The 24437-nt window shown below is 40.2% G+C and overlaps 1 protein-coding gene across 1 annotated transcript in view; it reads right to left on the minus strand.

The window, feature by feature from the left end:
* The window catches only part of HMCN1 (hemicentin 1), a 656490-nt gene that overhangs the window by 474695 nt on the left and 157358 nt on the right, over positions 1 to 24437 (minus strand). Inside the window, exons 26-28 of the mRNA XM_073592871.1 lie at positions 20235 to 20429; positions 12051 to 12181; positions 1686 to 1833 (exon numbers count right to left, since the gene is read on the minus strand). Coding sequence (XP_073448972.1) covers positions 1686 to 1833; positions 12051 to 12181; positions 20235 to 20429 — 474 coding nt within the window. The remainder of the gene's footprint in view (positions 1 to 1685; positions 1834 to 12050; positions 12182 to 20234; positions 20430 to 24437) is intronic.

Below are 24437 nucleotides of genomic sequence, written 5' to 3' on the forward strand. Positions count from 1 at the left end.
CGACATATCTGTATTGATGTCACACCACTTCCTTAAACGCAACTTGTCCAAAACCAAGCTTATAATATTTCCTCCCCCACGTGCCTCTTCCCCTGACTTCTCTGTCAAGAGCAATGGCAAAACCATCCACCCGTCCCCACATGTCAGGGTGCTAGGTGTTATCCTGGACTCTGAACTCTCCTTTCGGCCCCACATCCAATCACTTTCCAAAGCTTGCCACCTCAACCTCCGCAACATCTCTAAACTACGTCCCTTTCTAACCAATGAAACCACAAAGCTCCTGATTCACTACCTGGTTATCTCTCGCCTTGACTACTGCAACTCCCTCCTCATTGGCTTACCTTTAAATAGACTATCCCTCCTTCAGTCCATCATGAATGCTGCTGCCAGACTCATCCACCTTACAAACTGCTCAGTGTCTGCTACCCCTCTCTGCCAATCCCTCCACTGGCTACCACTCACCCAATGAATTAAATTCAAAATACTAACAATAAGTTACAAAGCCATCCACAACTCTGCCCCCAGCTACATCACTAGCCTAGTCTCAAAATACCAACCTAATCACCATCTCCATTCCTCCCAAGACCTTCTACTCTCTAGCTCCCTCAACACCTCTTCCCATATCCGCCTCCAGGACTTCTCCCGAGCCTCGCCCATCCTCTGGAATTCGCTACCCCAATCTGTCAGACTGTCTCCAAATGTATCCACCTTTAGGTGATCCCTGAAAACTTTCCTCTTCAGAGAAGCCTATCCTGCCTCCATCTAACAACTGCACTATTTTCTCCATTAGCTCATCCCCCACAGCTATTACCCTTTTGTATAACTTGACCCTCTCTCCTAGATTGTAAGCTCTAACGAGCAGGGACCTCTGATTCCTCCTGTATTGAATTGTATTGTACTTGTACTGTCTGCCCTAATGTTGTAAAGCGCTGCGTAAACTGTTGGCGCTATATAAATCCTGTATAATAATAATATATGTTGCTGCCAATCAGCAGTAGCAGAGACTATTATTTATGACAGCAAAATGCCAGGTGTCATAGAAATTCTAACGAAAAAGGAGTTGCAATGCTGTGGTATGGGTAATCAAAATGACAACTGAAATCTGACTTGATGCTGTAGCCAACAACACTTCCTTTCCTCCAGTTTTTAGATCTAGACTTTTCATTAAGAGCCATTGGAGGGGATTTAGGAAAGGAGTATATTTCTGTGTGCTTTTCGATATAAACCTGTATTCACTTGAATATTCAGTGAGGTGCAGAGTAAATTAAGCTTTGATTTAATTATTTTAGGATAAACGGGTTTACTGAGCTAACTTAGAAATAAACCTATTGCATAAGTCAACCCTCATCCCATCCCTATAATTCATATGAAATTTAGTGGAAAAAACTAAGGATGTTGATTCTAATGCCAACAAACACTTGGTATCAGCTATTTAGAATTATTCAACAATTCCAATACCCATAATAATTCCTTTCAAATGATTGTGTTTGCTTACAAAACAATTCTCATTGATAACTTAATAATTTTGCTCTAAGTTTACTTGGACTTCTACTATATATATCCAACATACCATTTTTAGATTTAATATAGAACTAAATAGACTATGTATAACATTATTAGTATTATTATTATTATTAGTAGTAGTAGTAGGAGAAGTAGTAGTATTAATTATTTAGCTAACTTACCTAGCACATCTACAAAGTAGTGCTTTTCATCACTTCCTGCAATATTGCTGGCAGTGCAACTAAAAGATCCAGAATGTGACAAGGTTGTTTTCATAATCTTCAGAATTTTTCCTTTTTCTAAAATCTTGATATTATCACTTTCAATGACCTGCAAAAAGATGACAGCTATACAAATGAATTACAGATTGCTCAAGTTACCACTGACAATTTTATACTGATTAACCACCTTTGCAGAAATGAATTATGATGCTTGGAAGGAAATATAATACATAAAACCATCAAGATGAAAAATAAAAGCAATAGAAAGCTTCTGGCTAAAACTATAGAGAAGGTCAAGGTTCTTTAAGGCCTGTTCTGACACACAGAAAAAGACACATTACAAATTTTACTGCTAAACAATATAACTTTACTTCAGAAAATTTATTCACCTCATATCCAGTAACATCACCGTACATGATTTACTTGCTTACAGACTACACAGTGACAAAAAAATGCATTGCTAGTAATAAAAAAGATCAAATCTATTTTTATTAATTTTACATTATGGGACATGGGATGGATATTTAGGTACATTTAGGTGAATTCAATAAAGCACCAGCAACACCTTTCCAATGCTACGGCCCTTTAAAATGGCCTGTGCCAATTTCAAAAATCCCTACCATACGTTTCATGTAGTTCTTAACAGTTCTTTTACAAAGTGGCATTACTAATGCACCAAATTCAAAAATAATTACCTCCAGTTCGTAGATTATAAAACTGGAGGTAATTAAGACCATCCCTAAGTTGGTGTACAGATATAGGCAGTGTGCCTATGCCTGTACATACTATAGTAGAGCGACATATTTGCCACCGCCCTCTCCCTGTCACTGGCTGTTAAGGAGACTGTCGGCTTCATAGGTGAAAACGTGCTAGCAACAATGCCTGATGGGAAAGCTGAGACACTAGTTTTCCATCACCATCCACTCCATCCACTCCATCCACTCTTTCCTTTTAACTGACAGCGAACAGTAAGAAGATTCTTTAGCCAATGGCAGGCTGTCTACTGGCCAGGGGAAGGAAACTATCTGCTGTCAATCACAAGGGGAGCAGATCTAATGGGGAACTAGTGTCTGTGAATCCCCATCACGCTCTGCCCCAATATACAAAACCCCCCATTGCAGCACTGTCTGTGTGACAGCTGTAGTGGCAGCAAGAAAGCACAGTTGTACTAAAGATGGAGTGTCCATATAGACTCTCTGGCCTCAATCCAAATCCATCTCTACACGACATGTGCTCCTCAGATTTATATACCTGTTTACTCTAAAAGTTCGTTTTTTCTCTATCAGGCCTCCAGGTCCAAAGCAAAACCTGAGACTCAGTTCCATAATAAAGTGATTGTAAAGGTTCGTTTTTGTTCTTTTTTTTTTTTTTTTTTTTTTTCCTTGTCAAAAGAAGTTTATTGAGTATACAATGTTATAAAGATACATAAAGTAAGTTTACAAGGATCTATAAAGTAAGCTCATTGTTTTACAGTAGGGTTTATATAAGTAAATATCATGAAATTTCAAATATTAAACATTGGGTTCACGTAAACCTAAATTAAAGATATATATCATTTCCTTAGTTACTTTTGTAGGTATTTAAATGATTTATACCTACTATACATATTGTTTACAAGTAGAGTGTATATAGGTCAAATAAATTCTGATAATGAGCTTTAATCGTAAGGTGGAGAAAAGGAAAGAGAAAGAAGAAAAAGGGTTGAAAGGTAGAGGTATGGTCCACAAGGTTGTCCCGCTCGTCAGTTTATTATTCTTTTTAGTTCTCTTTGAAGCCTTAGAATGGGTGTCTCTGTAAATCATTTAATCTGTTACCATGGCAACAGGACAGAGTCATTGAAGTTTGACAGGAACTGTTGTTTTATCCAAGGATGCCAAAGTTTTTCAAATTTTGGAATTTGATTTTGATCGATGGCTACCATCTTAGCATGGGACATTGTATTATTCATTCTGTGAATTGTTTCTGCTAGTACCAATGTAGGAGATTTCCATGCCTTGGCCACTGTTTGTTTTGCAGCCGTTATTAGTTGGATCATAAGTTTGAATTGAGAGAGTGTTAACCATTCCGGTTTTAGATTAAGTAAAGTTAAACATGGATCTGGTTGTATTATTTTTTTAAATATTTTAGATGCAATCACAAAGACTTCCTTCCAGAAGGTTTGGATTACTGGGCACGTCCACCATATGTGTAAATATGTGCCTATTTCTGGGCATCCTCGAAAACAAAGAGCTGAGGTATTAGGTGAATATTTTGCCACTCTAGCGGGTACAAGGTACCAGCGAGTTAGGACTTTATAATTTGTCTCCAGTGCTAAGATGTTGGGTGAAGATGACTTAGATGTGAGCCATATGTTAGACCAGTCCGTGTCTTCTAAAGTTCGTCCCAGGTCCTCCTCCCACCTCTGAACGTAAGAGGGTCTATTAAGATTTGGTACTCCATATAATTGATTATAAAGTGATGAAATTGTACCTTTAGCAAATGGATCTTTTGTACAGATTGATTCAAAAATGGATAATTGGGATAATGGTGTATCCCCCTTTAGGAATGGTGTATAGAAATTTTTGATTTGGAGATATCTAAATATCTCAGAGTTTGGTAGATCATATTTTTCTCTAAGCGATGGGAATGAAAGGAATGATTTAGATGCTATGAAGTCATTTAGTGTCTGAATGCCTGATGTTGTCCAAGCTTTAAAAGAATTTGGGTAGATCCATGCTGGATAAAAGGCCGGATTTCTGATAAAAGAAAGGAGAGGATTGTGTGGAGATTGTAACTGATATTTGGTTTTTAGTTTATCCCAGAGAGATAAGAAGTGTTTAGTTATGGGATTATGAATTTTAAAGCGGTTTTTAGGATCAAGCCATAATAAATTTGATATTAATAGAGGGTCATTTTCTGAAGCCTCTATAAATACCCATAATGGGATTTCCTGTTTTGCATGGTATTTGGACAGACTGGCCAAATGTGCCGCTCTGTAGTAGTTAGTAAAATTAGGGTATCCCAGGCCTCCTTTATTTTTGGGAAGATGTAGTGTGTGTATAGGTATACGTGGTTTAGAAGAGCCCCATATAAACGAAGTTGCTCTTTTTTGTACTATTCTCAAAAAATAGGAAGGAATTGGAATAGGGAGGACTCTGAATAGATAAAGCAATTTGGGTAGAATAGTCATTTTGATTGCATTAATCTTCCCCATCCAGGATAAAGGAAGTTGCGACCATTGTTTTATTAGATTTGTGATCTGTCTTAATACAGGAGGATAATTGGTTGAGAATAAGTCAGAATGAGAGGCTGTTAAATGAATTCCAAGATATGGGATTGATTTTTCTGCCCATGTGAATGGGAGTGCAGCCCTAGCCGGGATCAATTCCATGTTTGTGAGTGAAATATTAAGCACTAGGCATTTCTTAGGATTAATCATAAGGCCGGATAGGGCTGCAAATCCATCAAGAGCTGATATTAAGTTAGGACGAGAGACCTGTGGTGATGATAGAAAAAGTAATATATCGTCTGCAAATATACATAATTTGTGTGTAATACCTCCTACTTAAATGCCAGTTATAGTTTGGTTTGTTCTGATATATTGGGCCATGGGTTCGAGTATAAGTGCAAATAATAAGGGAGATAATGGGCAACCCTGTCGGGTACCTCTTTCGATATTAAAGGCTTCAGATTTGTATCCAGCATATTTTATATAGGCTTTGGGTTTATTATATAATGCTTTGATCCATGTTAAAAAGTGGGGTCCAAAACCCCATTTTTGTAATGAATATTGCATATATTGCCAGGATACTGTGTCAAATGCCCTCTTAATATCGAGAGATAGAAAACATAAAGGGATTTTCCGATTTTTAGCAATATATGCCAATAACACTGCCCTGCGTATATTATCGCCTGCCTGTCTATTTGGCATGAAGCCTACTTGATCTCTATGTATTAATTTTCCTATAATGCTATTGAGGCGTTTTGCTATTATTTTTGCTAATAATTTAATATCGAGGTTTAACAGAGAGATAGGCCGATAATTCACACAGGAAGTATCATCAGAAAGGGGTTTTGGGATCATACAAACAATTGCCATTAGTGTTTCTTGCCGAAAAGAATGTCCATCTAGAAGTTTGTTAAAAGTTTCAGTGAGAATGGGAGAGAGTATTTCTGAGAATGTTTTATAGTATAAAGCCGAGTAGCCGTCTGGGCCTGGTCTTTTGTTAAGTTTTAGGTCTTTTATGGCGTTAGCAACTTCATCTATAGTTATAGGCTCATCCAAACTGCTTTTTTGATTCTGAGATAACTCAGGTAAGGTTATTTTTGAGAAGAAGGATTCAGCCTCTGTAGGATTAAATTCATTGTTTGTCTTGTATAAAGTTGCGAGATGTGAGTGAAATTTATTAACTATTTTAACTGGATTACAAGTGTAAACATTTTTTGATAATTTCAAACGTATTGGTTTGAAAGATTTGTTAGTTGAATTTAATGCCCGAGCCAAATATGTACCTGGTTTGTTTGTATTCATGTAGAAATTGTGTTTGGAGCGTTTGAGGGATTTATCAACTGACTCAGTGAGAAATAGATCGTATTCCAATCTAGATTTTTCCAGATGAGATTTTGTACTCTGAGATGGATTATCTTGAAATGATATGTAGGCTGCATTAAAATTGAGTTCTAGTTTTTTTGCTAGATTTTTGCGTTCCCGTTTAAATAGTGCCATTTGTCTTTGTATTGTACCACGCAAGACAGGCTTATGAGCTTCCCACAGTGTTATTGGGGAGATGTCTGTTGTATTATTAATTGATATGTATTCCTTTAAAGCTTGTTCAATGGCCATCTGATGTAGTGGGTGTTTGAGCATTATGTCCGGTAAGTACCACGTTGGGTCATGCGCTTTTGGTATGGCTGAGGCTATAGTAGTATATACTGCATTATGGTCAGACCTCGGAATTATATCTGATGCAATAATTTCTGGTATCATTCCTATTGTTAGAAAAATATGATCTATTCTGGTGAAGGTTTGATGAGGGTGCTAGAAATAAGTGAATTTCTTTTTCATTGGGTTACTTTCTCTCCACGAATCTACCAGATTGTATTTGGAAAGAAGTTGAGAAAAAGGTAATCTAGAGGTTATTTTGGATGGTGTAAAAAGTGATTTATCTAGAAATGGGAGGAGGACCTGGTTCGAATCCCCACACATTATCACTGTTCCTATTTTGTGTGTATTAATCACTTGTAATATATGTGAGAGGAATGGTGTAGGTTGTTTGTTAGGAGCGTAGTAGGAAATCACCGTGATTGCTGTGTCCATTATATAACCCATGAGTATCAGGTATCTACCTTCTGGGTCTTTAATTTCTGATGATAAGGTGAATGGTGTGGATCGGTGAAATGCAATTAGAGTTCCCCTTTGCTTGGTACAGGCAGAAGCCGTGTAAATTTGTTGATAAAAAGGAGAAATATATTTTGGAGTAGAATCTTTGGTGAAGTGTGTTTCTTGGAGGCATACTATGTGAGCCTTCTTGTTATGGAAAGTACGGAAGGCTTTGGTCCTTTTTTGAGGGACATTTATTCCCTGAACATTCAGGGAAAGTATATTCAGTGGTGCCATGGCAACAGATCAAATAGTTTTGACTTACTTTTTGTTATGCAGAGCTGACTGCGCAGATCAACCTGTGTGGACTGAAGAGATGAATAGATAGAAAAGAAACCAGTGAATTCTGGAGTAAAGAGTAAACAAAAAACATATGAGATTAGATGATACATTGTATAAATTATTTTTTGCAAGTAATCACAATTTACCCGTGAAAGAGAATAAATATCTCTCTCAGGGGAATAAGTGCCTTCGTCACACTCCCACATAATATGGTTGGGAGAATGAGGAGGGCTAATGGGGGTACACGGATCTTCCGCTTACAGGAGAGAAGTGCTATGTCAAAAGACATCAAAATGATGTTTCATTAGTTGGAGTGCAGAATATAGTTTTTGTTGAAATTATTTATTCCAGGGTGGTTGTATATGGTTAGTCTTGCCCTAGGTTTAATAATTCAGTTAGAAAGGTACTGTTAATAACTTTGGTATTGATGAAGATAGTTTGAATTATTTTGGGATTTTAACCCTTTTAGAGTAAACAATTACATATTTTATTCATATGCAACTGTTTAGATATGTTAACTCATAAAATTGAGGTTGTATTGCTTCAGATTAGAATAAACAAAAACATAATTCTAGGAATTAGTTAGGTAATAATATATTTGTTTTAAGAAAAGAAAGAAAAAAAAAAAAAAAAAAAAAAAGCTTCCATTACTTCTGTATTATTGAACATATTTGTCCTAAAAAGTAATAAATCTATTGTTATTACCTGATAATATATAACTGAACAAGAATTTCCTTATTTCACTTATATATTCTAAGGCTATATGAATCAGAAGTAATAAGAAATATAACTGGAATGTAACATGATCCCACACAGTGTGTGACTATCAGAATGCAGTTACATTCAGTTATAAATATAGGTTTTTTATAGAGAACCATCTCTTAGTATAATAAATGAAGAGATATCAGGAATTAGGATGTCAGTCCATTGAATCTTCTTGGTCCATGGATGATGTGGCATAACGGCCTCTTTTGTGAGAATGATGATTCCCATTTTGTTCTGGAATTTTCTGGGTGCTGCCTGAAGGTGAAGATGATGCCATTCTTCTGCGTGTGGGAGTGTTGCTGCTTGTGGGTTCTGTCAGATTTAATTTTAAAAGGGTTTGTTGTAGTTCATCTGCTGATCTGCTTCTGTAAATTGTACCTTGGTAGTTAAATCTGACTGAAAAGGGGAAGCCCCATTGATACATAATGTTGTGGCGTTGCAGTTCCATTAGTTGGGGTTTCATGGATCGTCTTTTAGTAATAGTAAGTTGGGATAGGTCAGCAAAAATTTGATAATTGTGTCCTTGAAAATTAAGTTCCTTTTTTTCTCTTGCAGCAATTAGTATTTGTTCTTTCGTTCTGTAATAATGAAATTTTGTGATTATATCACGTGGGGGTCCATCTTTCTTTTTGGCTGTGAGGGCTCTGTGTACTCTGTCCAGTTCCAAACGTTCAATAGGGATATCTGGCTTTAGTTCTTGTAATAGAGCAGTAATAGTAGATTGCAGGTCTGTCACAGTTTCAGGTATTCCCCTTATGCGCAAGTTTGAACGTCTGGCTCTATTTTCGTAATCTTCGAGCTTAGTTTGAAGTATTAAATTCTCTTTTTTTAATTGTTCCAATTCTGTTATATTTTCTTGGGTTGTAATTTCAATTTCATCCATTTTTATTTCTAAGGCTGCGGTGCGGTTTCCCAGCTCTCTTATTTCTTTGGTTAGGCTGTTTGTTATTTGGTCTGAGGTTTGTTTTAAAGCCTTATGAAGCATCTTTTCAAATTGTAATAATATTATTGGGGATACTGAGGAGGCTTGTGGAGAAGTTTGTGAGAGGATTTGTTCTGTATCTGACTCAAATGGAGAGTCTTGCTGTGACATTTTCTGTCTGTGAGAGCGCCCTGATGCTGTATCTTGTGAGGTGACTGGAGCTGCTTCAGCTGCAGTGAGTGCCTGTGAGCTCTTTGTGAGGTGATTTTTATTTCTGCCACGGTTTCCTCCCAGTACCATATTTCCTGCTCAAACTTTCACAGTTTGTTCCCTGGGGCAAAAAGGTTCAAATGGATACCTTTTGAGCCTGCAGGCTCCGCTTTGTCCTTCTCTTCTCTCCTCAGCGGTGTGGAGCTCTAACAATGCATGTCTGCTCCGCTAGGCTCCGCCTCCTGCCCTCTCGTTTTTGTTCTTTTTTAAATAACAAACATGTTATACTTACCTCCTCTGTACAAGGGTTTTACACAGAGTGGACCTGATCCTCTTTTTCTGCCCCCCCCCCACGGTGCTCCTGGCTCCTCCTCTTCTTGAGTGTCACCTCAGAGAGCCGGGGGCACTCATGCGGGCGTGCTCTCGAGTCCTGCTGCTGCGATTATTGACACAGACAGCAGGACTCAGCTTAGGTAAGAAAAAAAGGGGGGGGGTCTGGGGGGTGCTGCAAAAGGTTTTTCACCTTAATGCATAGAATACATTAAGGTGAAAAAAACTGAGGGTTTATAACCCCTTTAAGTCCTGAATCCCCAACTCTCCAAGTCTGCAAGCAAGTCTGCAAATAAAGAGGGAGCACACTCACTTGTCATGGCCTTTGTACCCATCTGTTTCGAGGACATTTCACATGTTTTTGTCCAGAACATGTATTCCAGGGCTAAAACTAGAATTTTTGTCTCTGCCTCCACCCTGCTTTATGTTGTCAAATCTATCAACTGCTCCTCTCTAAAAGTATGCAGATAGGGCCATCTGACTTTTCTGTGACTTGTCTGATCTACACATTTTTTTTGGTCAGTCACTCAGGAAATATAAATGCTAGTATGTGAAGATAACAACTAGTCAGCTAGAAGGTTATTCTTCTCTCACACACCCATGTCATTCTGGACCTACTCCAGCCTGTTACTGGACAGTAAAAGAAGATGAGTACAGCTTTGTTACTTTGTTTCTCTGCACTGCACAAGGTTGAATGCAGTTACTTACACTTCACTTATACTGTCAGCATTTACAAATACATTTATTGATTTAATAATGACTATATAACTACATTTATTTGTTTCTTTCCTATATGCTTCGAGTTTAGCTTTCAGCTCCTCAAAAATTGTTAACCCACTAGACCAATATTGTTACTTAATTTTGAAATACAGAAAAAAAATCGTCTTGGATATGAAGTGAAAGGATTGGTATCTTCTCTAAGGGTTATATTGCTGTCTAGGACCTGTTTCTTCTCACATAGCAGAAAGTGGTAGGGATTGGGATAAACAAATGTGTCTTCAGTTTTTCTCGGGTTCAATGAACCCTGCAATAAGTCTGAAAATTCCTAACTTAAAATCAAATCCCACCGAAGTCTATATGGGCAAATCTTTGTAATCAATCCTGGCCATTTTCAAGCCTGTAGGCAAGGGATTGTCCAAAAAAAGTGCATAGGGAATTGGGTACTGTAGTAAAAAAAATATATCTATGTAAAAAAATGGTTAAAAACTACCATACAATGGAGAGAAGGTCTTCAAGACCAGAGAGCTCAGTGGGTGCAGTACCTCAATAAGACAAATCAGCAGCAAAAGTCACTTACTCACCAAAGAAGGATCGCAGCCAGTTTCCTTTAAAGAGTAACTCCACTTTTGTTGAGAAAAAAACATTCCTCTCTGGGTGATCTATGTGCATTACAGGGATTTTAACAAACTTTGTTGCAGATTCCTACCTTTTGCTATTCTGAAGAAATCACTGTTTGTTCCTCTGTGCACATGTTCTGAGTGAGTCTAATGGGAGTGGTTTCATAATTCTCACTGCTGCTGCACTTGCAAAGCTCTAATTAGGAAAATTGCAGGGCCTGCATCCCTTTAGACATGTTCCTATTGGGAGTATCTCACCAAAAATGATTTTTTTGTTGCAGGGGATGCCTGAAATCTGACTTGTATCTTAGCACAGACTTCTGTGAAAATCAGTAAGCTAATCACACAAGCAGGAAATTACATATCTGGGGGGGGGGGGCATTCTGTACAGAACACCTCCAGGTAGCCATATTGCATTGCATATTTCAGAAAGTTACAGCACTGCAGATTGAAAAGGAAAGGTAATATTTAATAACATTCAATTATAATATGACTGCGATTGTGTCGCAATTGTATATGCTATATTATTTTTTATAATTTGCTATTTTTTTCCCTATGAAAGTGGGGTTACCCTTTAAGTTTTTTAACTTTAAGGGTAAGGAGTTACCTTTTAAGTTTTACCCTTTAAGTACCCTTTGCATTTTCCTTCTCTCGAGTAAGGATAGCATCCACTTTCTTTTAGAGCGTTGCTAATGGGCCTTTTCTTCCTTCTCCTCTTCAAGGGCATGAAGCAGACACATTTTTTAAAATGTTGCTAATGCATCCTTTTTCTCCTCTTCTATCTCCTCATATACTGCCATCCCTTTCTTGCATTATTTAGTTCTCCACCCCCCCTCCATGACGATGTTGGGCATAATTCAAACTAAAAGAGATGTGGTGGCTGGAACTGGAGAAGGAAGTAGAATGCAGTGCTAAAGGGCAGAAGGCTAATACTGCTTTGGAACATAAATCTTCCCTGCAGGAGAGCAGGGCTGTTGGAATAGCCATTTAAAAAAGATGGTAAAGAGAATGAAGGGTTCTCTAGGCAAACTTGAATAGATGCTAACGTGTTTACAATTTGCATCTATTTCTTTATGATATAGTATTCATGTAAGATGAAATGAGATTCATATTACGTTTACCTGAGTACTTCCATTATACCATGTGATAAAAGGTGGAGGACTTCCTGTAGCATCACAAAATAAGCTTGTGTCATGACTCAACAAAACGGACACATTTGTCAGTTTTTCCTTGTCTTTAATAGCCGGAGGATCTGTAAAGGAGATTTTGGGCAATTAAAAGTGTACACACCATGAGAAAATTATTCCTACAAATAATCAGCAAATGTGCAAATTTGCAAAAGGAAGCTCATGTTTACACCAGTGTTTAATTACTATGTTTTGTAGGCTAATAATACCATGTGTGAGAATGACTCACTGTACTGTTCTTGAGCAGCTGCAATAAATTAGATGTTGGCACTCACTAAACATTTGAGGAGGAATCAGGAAATTTGACAAACAAGGCACACATCAAAGTAAATAAATTGAACAGCCTTAGGCTAAGCTGAGTCCAGTGATTTGGTGGGGTTACAGCTATTAATGTAACTACAGCAGCATATCTGTGCTCATAAAATGTATTTATTGCAACCCACTTTCTTCTGTGACTAGTTTGCAGCATTTGGATACGATATGAAATCGATGATGTTAGAGTAAGAGTTGTTCTTATGGAGTTATTTTTTGATTTCCTTAAAGCAGACCTTGCAATACAAACAAGGTCTGATCATTTCCTGAACCCCAATCCCCCTCCCCATGACAAAATGCTGTAGTATAATAAAAAAAAGTTGTGGCCACTGCAGTTGAACAATAGGCTGCAGTGCTGATCTGTGTATTCTGACAGCGGGGGCATTAAAAAACATGTGTTTCACAGTATAATATTGGCTTTGGCACCCTACCCTGAGAATATACTCTATTTATCCTTTGTTGTAGTCACATTAGATGACGTCAAGATCCTAGATGACAGTAGAAGGGGGGATCTCCACAGTTATGTCACAACACATTTGAACCCATGAAATGCGTCATGGCCAGGGCTGGTGCAAGGATTTTTGACACCCTAGGCGAAACCCCATTTTGCCACCCCCCTTGGCTCCACCCCTGATTCCACACCCTTTGCCCTGCCCATGGATACCCCACCTTAGACTGCTAACATTTTGGGGGTGGAGTCAGTCACTGGCCTGGCGCATGATACACATGCAGCGTATGTAGGAGCCTGGAGGTGGTGGTGGGGGGGGACTGGCCTGGTACCCCTGACTGATGTGTGCTCTAGGCTGGTGCCTACCTTGTCTATAGGTAGCGCTGGCCCTGTACAGGGAATAAGTCTAGATCAGTGCCACTTAATAATGCAGCCTATCAGTGCCCATCAGTACAGCCTCATCAGTGCCCATCAGTACAGCCTTATCAGTGCCCATCAGTGGGGAACCCGTCATAATGGGCACAGCAAGTATTCAGACCTGGGAACTAAGCACAGGGATGGTAGGAACCCCTCATAATGGATACAGCAGGTGTACAGACCTGGAAACTCAGCACAGGGATGGTGAGAACCCCTCATAATGGGGACAGCAGGTGTACAGACCCGAGAACTCAGCACAGGGATGGTGGGAACCTCTCATAATGGGAACACCAGGTGTACAGACCCCTGGATAGGAGGGGACAGAATTTACTTGAACTTATTGGCTGTATTTTTTCCTGCAGTCGCTGGAGGAGAGACCCCTTTTAGATGCTACAAGTGAAGGAAAATACAACCCAGTTCTAGTAAATGCTGCACCCTCAGGCTGCACTAGTATCAGCAGTAATCAGCAGAGTACATAGGGACTAGTGGGTAGCAGCCTGACTTGTAGGCAGTGTTTTCTATGGGTGGTCACCAGCAGAAAAAAGAAACATAAAGAGAGCGAATACACACTGACCACCCTGCACAGCACTAATATCAGCTCCAGTAACAGCATGTGTACCAGGACTGAGCACTCACCTACATCCTCTGCTTCCAACCTGCCGCGCTGTGACCTATGCATTGTGACCGAGGGAGGAGGGACATTCCAGGGAACTCGGGGTTATTAGGCGGAAGAGCTGAGTTGAACGCTGGTGTGTGTCATCCCGAAGGAACGGTTTACTGTTCTATAATGGGGGCGGGCTGAGTGAGTACAGAGTGCAGTTTGCAGAGCAGTCAGTGGTGTGTATAGGGAGGCATTTACAAGCATCAGTTAGCTGTATTTTCCTCCTCTGATGTCTCCCTATACACAGGATGTGCAGCTCCCCAGCTAGGACTTTATCAGTGTGGGTGTGTGTCAGTGCCCAGGATGAGTGTCGGGAGCTGGTGAAGACACTTCCAGGCCAGGCTGCTCTGTGTATTGTTGGTCGGAGGGGAAAGGAGATCTCTCCCATACAGTGCGGAGCGGCTCTATCAAAAATCTTCTGCTTTCCTCAGTGACTGAGCCGTACCGTCTCCTCACTTCTCCCCCCTCCTTATGTTTGTCAGTCCTCTCAGACTGACACCTGGCTCTACACACAAGGCTGTGTCATCTCCTCACCAGAGAGCTGTGTACACAGCAGCCGCAGTTGTGCCCTAGGCGGCAGTGCGCCCTAGGCGGCTGCCTGGTCCACCTAGTGGTAGCACCGTCCCTGGTCATGACGTAATTCTTGAGATCCCCTCTGCTGCTGTCATCTAGAATCTTGAAGTCATCTGATATGACTACAACAAAGAATGTATATATTCTTAGTGTAGGGCAGGAAAACCAATGTTATACTGTGAAACAAGTGTTTTTCATGTCAATACATTTGGAATCTGTAAATAGGCCAATGCTAAAGAAGTTTGTTTGAAATATTTACAAATTTATTAAAAATATAAAACAAAAAAATCAAATGTACATAAATATTCACAGCCTTTGCTAGGGATGGGCGAATGGTTCGGGATGAGCATGAGTTCAGGCGAGCTGTTCGCCCTTTTGCCAAACAACTGAATTATCGGGTCATTCGACCTTTTGTTCAGCCCGCCAAACGACCACAATACACTACACTGCCGCACAGTGTATTGGCCCTGATTGGCTGAAGTAATGAAAGCTTTGCCCAATCAGGGCACAAAGCACTGTCAGAGGCATGATTGGACGCTGTCATGATGACTGTATACAATCATGGCTCATTGCTCTTAATCCCGCCCCACTCTATAAAAGTATTATTTTTCATATCGGACATTTTTAGTGTTCAGTGCTACTAGATAGACAGTTAGTGTGCTATAGTGTGCTATTGTGATTCTATTGTCAGTGTAGAATATTAGTTTAGTGTGAATCTAGGGAAAGTGCAGTCAGTGTAAGTGTAGTGCGACCATTCATCTTTACATTAGTGTGAATCTAGGGACAGTTCAGTGAGTGTAGTGCAATGACCACTATTCATCTTTACATTAGTGTGTGAGTGTAGGGACCGTTTAACACCGTATATTTCATTGCGTTACTGCAAGTTTAACGCCATATAGTTCTGTGCATTACTGCAAGTTTAGGGCCATATTTTTCATTGCTTTACTGCAAGTTTAACGCCATATATTTCGTTGCCTTACTGCAAGTTTAATGCCATATATTTCATTGCATTACTGCAAGTTTAATGCTGTATATTTCATTACGTTACTGCAAGTTTAACGCCTTATAGTTCTGTGCGTTACTGCAAGTTTAACGCCATATATATAATTGCGTTACTGCAAGTCTAACGCCATATATTTAATTGCGTTACTGTAAGTTTGATGCCATATATTTAATTGCATTACTGCAAGTTCAATGCCACATATTTCATTGTGTTACTACAAGCTTAACGCCATATAGTTCTGTGCATTACTGCAAGTTTAACGCTGTATATTTAATTGCGTTACCACGAGTTTAACACCATGTAGTTCTGTGCGTTACTGCAAGTTTAACACCGTATATTTAATTGCGTTACTGCATGTTTAATGCCATATATTTTATTGCATTACTGCAAGCTTAACGCCTTATAGTTCTGTGCATTACTGCAAATTTAACGCCTTATAGTTCTGTGCGCTACTGCAAGTTTAACGCCGTATATTTTATTGTGTTACTGCAAGTTTAACGCCATATATTTAATTGCATTACTGCAAGTTTAACCCCATTTATTTAATTGAGTTACTACAAGTTTAACGCCATATAGTTCTGTGCATTACTGCAAGTTTAACGCTGTATATTTCATTGCGTTACTGCAAGTTTAACGCCATATAGTTGTGTACATTACAGCAAGTTTAACGCTGTATATTTCATTGTGTTACTGAAAGTTTAACGCCATATATTTCTGTGTAATACTGCACGTTTGTCACAGTATATTGCAGTATTTTATATTGTATCCGTGAAGTGTGTCTGTGTAGTGAATACTCAAATAAAGTGCACCAAACACCATTGATTAACGTGCATCCACATAAACATTTACACATCTTTATTACATTTTGTTAATAAGCACCCCCCATCATGTCTAGGAGGAAAACAAGGAGAGGCAGACATTCCCATGGCACTGTGAGGGGGCCAGCAGCATATGTGTCCACAGGCAAAGGTGGACGTGGTCACTTCTCAAGCAGGGGATCATTTCCTCTGTTTAGTGATGTTGCCCGTGCTATCTACAGCATGCAGAGGAGCTGGTGGACTGGCTTACTAAACCGTCCTCATCCTCCTCATTCTCTGTCACCCAAGCAGAGACTAGTGTGCAATCCCCTGCAGCTACCAGAGTGGATAAAACCTGCCTCCTTGTCCACAGTTATTCCTGCCATAGCCCCAGCATCAAGCATGGAGGAGTCAGCAGAGTTATTTGAACACAGCATCAGCCACTTGCTTCTTGAAGATGCGCAGCCATTACTTGATTCAGATGTTGGTTCTGAGGTTGTGGAAGGCAGGAACATGAGCCTACAGAGTGGGGAGAACACTGGTACACAAATTGGCATTCAAGTTCCCCCAGCCGCAGCGTATATTGGCATGTTATCTCCAGTGGTAATGAGGACGGAGGAGATGATGATGATGAGGTTACTGACTTGGGTGCCAGATAGAGCAGAGAATAAAAGTGAGGGTGAGGCACAACTCCAATGAGGCAGTCATCATTGAAGAGTAGAGAGCAGCCACCCGATTCCATCACATTGTGGAGCTGTTATCTCCCGGCCCACTTCCCACAGCTCAGCTGTCTGGGCCTTTTTTAGCACATGTGCAGCTGATCGCACTGTTGCAATTTGCAAACTTTGTCTCAAGCACAGCAAGTGTGGCAAAAACACCAGCCATTTGGGTACCGCATGCTTGATAAGGCATTTAACCTCCCACCACTCAGCCCATTGGCAAGAGCACCTGAAAGCCACAAAAAAGCCATTGCATACAAAATAAAGAAAGCTTGCAGGGAAAATGTAATTATTTTGGCTTTATAAATGCAATTATTTCTGCAGCAGTTTCTATACACAGTACAGATGTGCCAATCCCATAGACTTCAATGGGGTTCGTGATTCAGTTCCAAACTTTCGCAATGTTCAAAAGTTCTGGGGTGAACCGAACTGGGGGTCATTCGTCCCATCCCTAGCCTTTGCCATGACACTCAAAATTGAGCTCAGGCTGGGTTCACACTTATGTGAATTGGATGCAGCATCTAATTCACATGACAGGAGAGTGTGACCGGCTCTCAATGGAGCTGGTTCACACATCTCCGGGCGGTCATGCAGTGCATAGCAAAAGGGTCCTGTGCGTCTTTGGCTCCGTTTCAGGTTCGAATTCAGGCAAAAATTTGGACCTAATTCGCACCTGAAATGGTGAACAGGGATACACCGGACCCCTGCTGTGCCACGCGCCGCACATAGTGTGAACCCAGCCCTAGGTGCATCGTGTTTCCACTGATCATCCTTGGGATGTTTCCACAACTTGATTGGAGTCCACTAATTGATTGGACATGATTTAGAAAGGCACACACCTGTCTATATAAGGCCCCACAGTTAACAGTGCACAAACCAAGCCATGAAGTACAAGGAATTGTCTGTAGACCTCCGAGACAAGGTTGTATCAAGGCACAAATCACCAGGGAGGTGACCAAGAACCCGATGGTCACTCTGATAGAGCTCCAGCGTTTTTCTGTGGAGAGAGGAGAACCTTCCAGAAGAACAACCATCTCTGCAGCAGTCTGCCAATCAGGCCTGTATGGTAGAGTGGCCACACGGAAGCCACTCTTCAGTAAAAGGCACATGACAGCCTGCCTGGAGTTTGCCAAAAGGCATCTGAAGGACTCTCAGACCATTAGAAACAAAATTCTCAAGTCAGATGAAACAAAGATTGAACTCTTTGGCCAGAATGGCAAGCATCATGTCTGGAGGAAACCAGGCACCGCTCATCACCTGGCCAATACCATGCCTACAGCGACACATGGCAGTGGCAGCATCATGCTGTGGGGATGTTTTTCAGTGGCAGGAACTGAGAGACTAGTCAGGACCAAGGAAAAGATGAATGCAGGAATGTACAGAGACATCCTTGATGAGAACGCTCTGGACCTCAGACTGGGGCGAAGGTTCATCTTCCAACAGAACAACGATCCTAAGCACACAGCCAATATAACAATGGAGTGGCTACGGGACAACTCTGTGAATGTCCTTGAGTGGTCCAGCCAGAGCCCAGACTTGAACCCCAGACTGAACACCTCTAGAGAGATCTCAATATGGCTGTGCACCGACACTCCCCATCCAACCTGATCTTGAGAGGTCCTTCAAAGAAGAATGGGAGAAACTAACCAAAAATAGGTGTGCCAAGCTTGTAGCATCATACTCAAAAAGACTTGAGGCTGTAATTGGTGCCAAAGGTGCTTCAGCAAAGTATTGAGCAAAGTCTGTGAATACTTATGTACATGTCATTTTTTTGTTTCTTATTTTTAATAAATTTACAAAGATTTCAAACAAACTTCGTTTACATTGTCATTATGGAGTAATGTTTGTAGAATTTTGAGGAAAATAATGAATTTAATCCATTTTGGAATTATGCTGCGTATACATGGTCGGACTTTTCAGCTACAAAAGTCCGACAGCCCGTCCGACAGACTTTCGACGAACTTTTGGCGGACTTTTAACAGACTTTCTAACGACCAGACTTGCCTACATACGATCACAAAAAAGTCCGACGGATTCGTACGTGATGACGCACACTGGACTAAAATAAGGAAGTTGATAGCCAGTAGCCAATAGCTGCCCTAGCGTCGGTTTTTGTCTGTCGGACTAGCATATAGACGACCGGATTTCTGGGTCCGGCGGAGTTACAACGTAAAGGTTTGAAGCATGTTCCAAATCTAAAGTCCGTCAGATTTGCGGCTGGAAAAGTCCGCTGAAAGTCTGGGGAAGCCCACACACGATCGGATTGTCCGCCGGACTTGGTCCGCAGCGTCCGTCGGACTTTTGTAGCCGAAAAGTCTGACCATGTGTACGTGGCATAAGGCTTTAACATAACAAAATATGAAGAAAGTGAAGCCGTAGCTAAAAGTTGACACAAATATGTGAGAATGAGACAAATATTAATTTTCACAAAGTCTGTTGCTTCAGTATTTTTAGATCTTTTTGTCAGATGTTACTATGGTATACTGAAGTATAATTACAGGCATTTCATAAGTGTCAAAGTATTTTATTGACATTTACATTAAGTTTATGCAAAGAGTCAATATTTGCAGTGTTGGCCCTTCTTTTTCAAGACCTCTGCAATTCGCCCTGGCATCCTGTCAATCAACTTCTGGGCCACACCCTGACTGATGGCAGCCCATTCTTAAATGATCAATGCATGGAGTTTGTCAGAATTTGTGGGGGTATTTTGTCCACCCGCCCCTTGAGGATTGGCCACAAGCTCTCAATGGGATTAAGGTCTGGGAATTTTTCTGGCCAAGGATCCAAAATGTTGATGTTTTGTTCCCCAAGCCACTCAATTATGACTTTTGCCTTACATCAAGGTGTTCCATCATGCTGGAAAAGGCTTTGTTCCCCACCAAACTGTTCTGGACATATGGGTTAATTTACTAAAACTGGAGAGTGCAAAATCTGGTGCAGCGGTGCATAAAAACCAATCAGCTTCCGTTTTTTGGGGGTTTTTTTTGTCAAAGCTTAATTGAACAGGCTTAAGTTAGAAGCTGATTGGCTACAATGCACAGCTAAACCAGATTTTTCACTCTCAGGTTTTAGTAAATCAGCCCCACAGTGTCCATCCTAAAATGACAGTAGCTTCTAAACACACACACATCTGACAATAATAGACAATGGTTTTGAATAACACAGGCTAAAGTAAACTTAAAAGTTACCATGAACTTTCAAATTATATTTCCTGTCCGTCAATCCTGCCTGATTAGAGGCCACACACTTATATTCTCCATTGTCATCCGATGTCAAGGAACTGATGATGAGCAGAGTCCCATCTTCTGTAATCTTGATACCAGGTTCGGTCCCAGTTAACTCTTTGTTGTTACGTAACCATTTAATAACCGGTTTGGGATTACCTAGTTAGAAGAATACAAATGAAACATTATATATTTTAAGTAGTTCTGGTATAAGTTATATTACAGTATATTGCGCTCAATAATTGTTTCTCTGTAGAGGAATTAAGCAAAGCACTCTCGTGTTTGAAAGATGTATTCAAATTTCGACTGTTTTCATATTAATTTGATTTTGGCTAGAACTATAACAGTGCAGTTTATAAACAAGGCACCATTATGCCCTGCCAGAGGAGCAATGTAGCAGGTCAGGCATGCAGCATTAGCAGTCTTTGAGACTTGTAGCATAATGATTGTCTTTGTTAATATGACCATTTTGGACAAGCTTTAAGGAACATTTAAGAAAGAAATAAACTTCATAGGACATATCAAATTAGCAGGTAAAAAGATAAATAAATATATATTTTTAAAGCCCAACTCAATTTTAGGTTTAAAATAGTTGAAAACCTTTCAAATACATCAACAGCAGGTGTGTAAAGGCTTACAACTTGTCTTCTTTAACCGCTTCCCGACTGCCTCACACAGATATAATGCGGCAGAAGGGCATGTACAGACAGATTAACGTACCTGTATGTTGCCCTTTAGGAGGTGGCTTGCGGGCCCACGTGTCCGCCGGGAGCTCCATGAACGTGATCCCGGGTCCCACGGACTCAATGTCCGCGGGGATACCCGCAATCTTCTCACAGAGAGGAAGAACGCTAATGTAAACAAGCATTTCCCCGTTCTGCCTAATGACACTGACACTGATCACAGCTCCCTGTAATCGGGAGCAGTGATCAGTGTCGTGTCACACATAGCCCCTCCCCCCCACAGTTAGAATCACTCCCTAGGACACACTTAACCCTACAGCGCCACCAAGTGGTTAACCCCTTCACTGCCAGTCACATTTACACAGTAATCAATGCATTTTTAATCGCACTGATCGATGTAAATGTGAATGGTCTCAAAATAGTGGCAAAAGTTTCCAATCTATCTGCCATAATGTCGCAGTCACGATAAAAAAACGCTGATCGCCACCATTACTAGTAAAAAAAAAAATTATTAATAAAAATGCCATAAAACTATCCCCTATTTTGTAGACGCTATAACGTTTGCGCAAACCAATCAATAAAAGCTTATTGTGATTTTTTTTTACCAAGAAGAATACATATTGGCCTAAACTGAGGGAAAAAAAAATTATATATTTTTTGGGGTTATTTATTATAGCAAAAAGTAAAAAATATAGCATTTTTTTCAAAATTGTCGCTATTTTTTTGTTTATAGCGCAAAAGATAAAAACTGCAGAGGTGATCAAATACCACCAAAAGAAAGCTCTATTTGTGGGGAAAAAAAGGACATCAATTTTGTTTGGGAGCCAGGTCGCACTACTGCGCAATTGTCAGTTAAAGTGAAGCAGTGCCGAATCGCAAAAAGTGCTCTGGTCTTTGGCCAGCCAAATGGTCCAGGGCTTAAGTTGTTAAAGAGCAGTCATATCCTGTATAGAAAAGCCTGTCTCCTGCAAGAATGCAGCAGAGAAGGACCTCTATTCTCTATGTGGAAACAGTGGTCCCTTTGCAGAAGTCTGACACGCCCTCTGCTGTGTCAGAGCTAGAGCTCTCCGATCAGAAGGAAGCCTGAGCTTTGCTGATTGCAGGGCTATAAGTATGACTTAGCAGAGGGCATCTCTGACCTCTGCAGAAAGACCACTGCTTCCATATAGAGAATTAAGGTCTCTATAGTATGCTGGTAAGACATACTTTTCTACTCAGGCCATGGCTGCTTTCGAAATAAAAAAAAACCTCTAAGACTTTGCATACATTTTGTTTTAATGTATCTGAAATGTATTTATCAAATTTAAACTAAAGGTTTAGTTGAATGTAATATTCTATTGAACATGATTTATAGAAATATATATATACTGTATATTGTTGAATTTACTAGTAAAAAAACATTATTTCTTTAGAAATTCAACCTTGCATCCTATGTTACAGACTGAAGAAGGAGGGCATTTGAATAACAAATGTCATTCTGTTGTGCTTGTGTAAGACAAATATTTGGTTTGAATCAATAATCAAACCAATTTGCAGTGTTCAGATTTTTTAACTTGTACATACTAAAGTTGGCCACAAACATCAGATTGACAGATGACATGCAACACATATCGAACAACTAAACATTATCCTGCCACCCACCCTTTTTCTCCTAAATAAAAATAACATCTGGCCAGGAAATAACTATCCATCTAACATACTTTCCCCATTGAGATCTCTTGGTCAGAGAGTTTCCTATAGAGGTCTGGTAATGCCGATAAACAGCACAGTTAATTAGCAATACAAACATTTCTCTGCATTCCGTCTTACAAGCAAGACAAAAAACATTTACAATTTGTTTGTAACATTTAAATAAAAGATAAAAAAAATCCAAATATATGTGAACCATCCTGCCACATAAAGGTGCCTCTGTAAAGTTTGGCCTATTGCACAAAATAGCTGAAGACCCCTTGCGTCTGTGTATAGCACATAACCAAAACCCTAAACACAAAATAGAGAGGATTGGGCCCAATCCAGGTACTCTTGTTCACAATTATATATATATAAGTCGTAGCCGTAATACTTAGCCACCGATTCGTGCCTCTATCATGCATTAACATTTCATTCTTTTTTACGTACCTCACTTTTATTCAAATCCAGTCGCGTCCGCATTGCACCATTTCGTTCAGGCGTGTCTCAGTTGTTTTTTGCCTCATGTTCATACCAAGGTTCGTTGTCAGTCGCATTCGCGGCACACTCATTTCACTGTCATGTACCGCACTCCAATTCGAATCTAGTCACATCTGTGATGCACCGATTCGTCCTGGTGTGCCCCAGTTGTTTTTTGGCCTCCAGAGTCCGGTCATTGTCAGTCACAGTCGCGGCGTACCGATTCGTGCCTCTGTCATGGCAAATCATTTCACTAATTTTACTAATTTCACTGATGATGCACCGATTCATTCTGGCGTGCCCCAGTTATTTTTTCAGCCTCATTTCAGTATATGCTCCAGAGTCTGGTTCGTTGTCAGTCGCATTTTGCAGCTCACAGATTCGTGCATCTGTCATGGCAAATCATTTCACTGTCACGTATCACGTTCTGATTCTAATCCAGTCGCATCCGTGATGCACCAGTTCATTCCAGCGTGCCCCAGGTATTTTTCGGCCTAATTTCAGTACATGCTCCAGAGTCCGGTTCATTGTCAGTCAAAGCCACGGCACAACCAACCAATATGTCTCTGTCATGGCAAATCATTTCACTCATTTTACTGTCACGTACCGCACTCAGATTTGAATCCAGCATCATCCGAGATGCACCGTTTCGTCCCGGCGCGCCCCAGTTTTCTTGGCCTCATTTCAATCTGTGCTCCACAGTCCGACTCATTGTTTTTTCGCAGTTGCGGCAAAATGATTCGTGCCTATATTATGGCAAAACATTTCACTCATTTCATTTCACACACCTGTCGCTTTGAGTCAAATCCACTCAAACCAACAACGCATCAATTCGCACCCATCATTTCAGCCTTACAGGTATCGTTCGCATGCTGCCTGTCATTCCCCCCAGGTCCGGCAGTCACTTCATATCGAGTCCTTCGTGCATTCTCTATTTTCTTAAACACGGCTCCACGTATGTTCGACCTCTGAGGCCTCTACGACACAAAAAGAAACACACCCCGTCTTCCTTCGAAGTTCAGTCATGGTCTTGATTAATTCGTTAAAACCTTCGCCTCACTGCTACTTCCCCTTATAGTCGCACAATCCGATTCATGTTGGTTTCATTTCATACACTTTACAACCGATTCATATCAGGATTCATTACATACAATTAACAAATGATTTGTATCGGTTTCATTTCATACACGCTACAGCCCAATTTGAATCTAGTCGCATCGCGGCACATGATTTGTATTGGATCCATTTCATACTCTCCACAGTCCGATTTATATTGGATTAATTTCATACACTCTACAACCGGTGCGTATCAGATTCATTTCATACACTCTACAAC

The sequence above is a fragment of the Aquarana catesbeiana genome, linkage group LG07, assembly GCF_042186555.1.
Source record: "Aquarana catesbeiana isolate 2022-GZ linkage group LG07, ASM4218655v1, whole genome shotgun sequence".
NCBI lineage: Eukaryota > Metazoa > Chordata > Amphibia > Anura > Ranidae > Aquarana > Aquarana catesbeiana.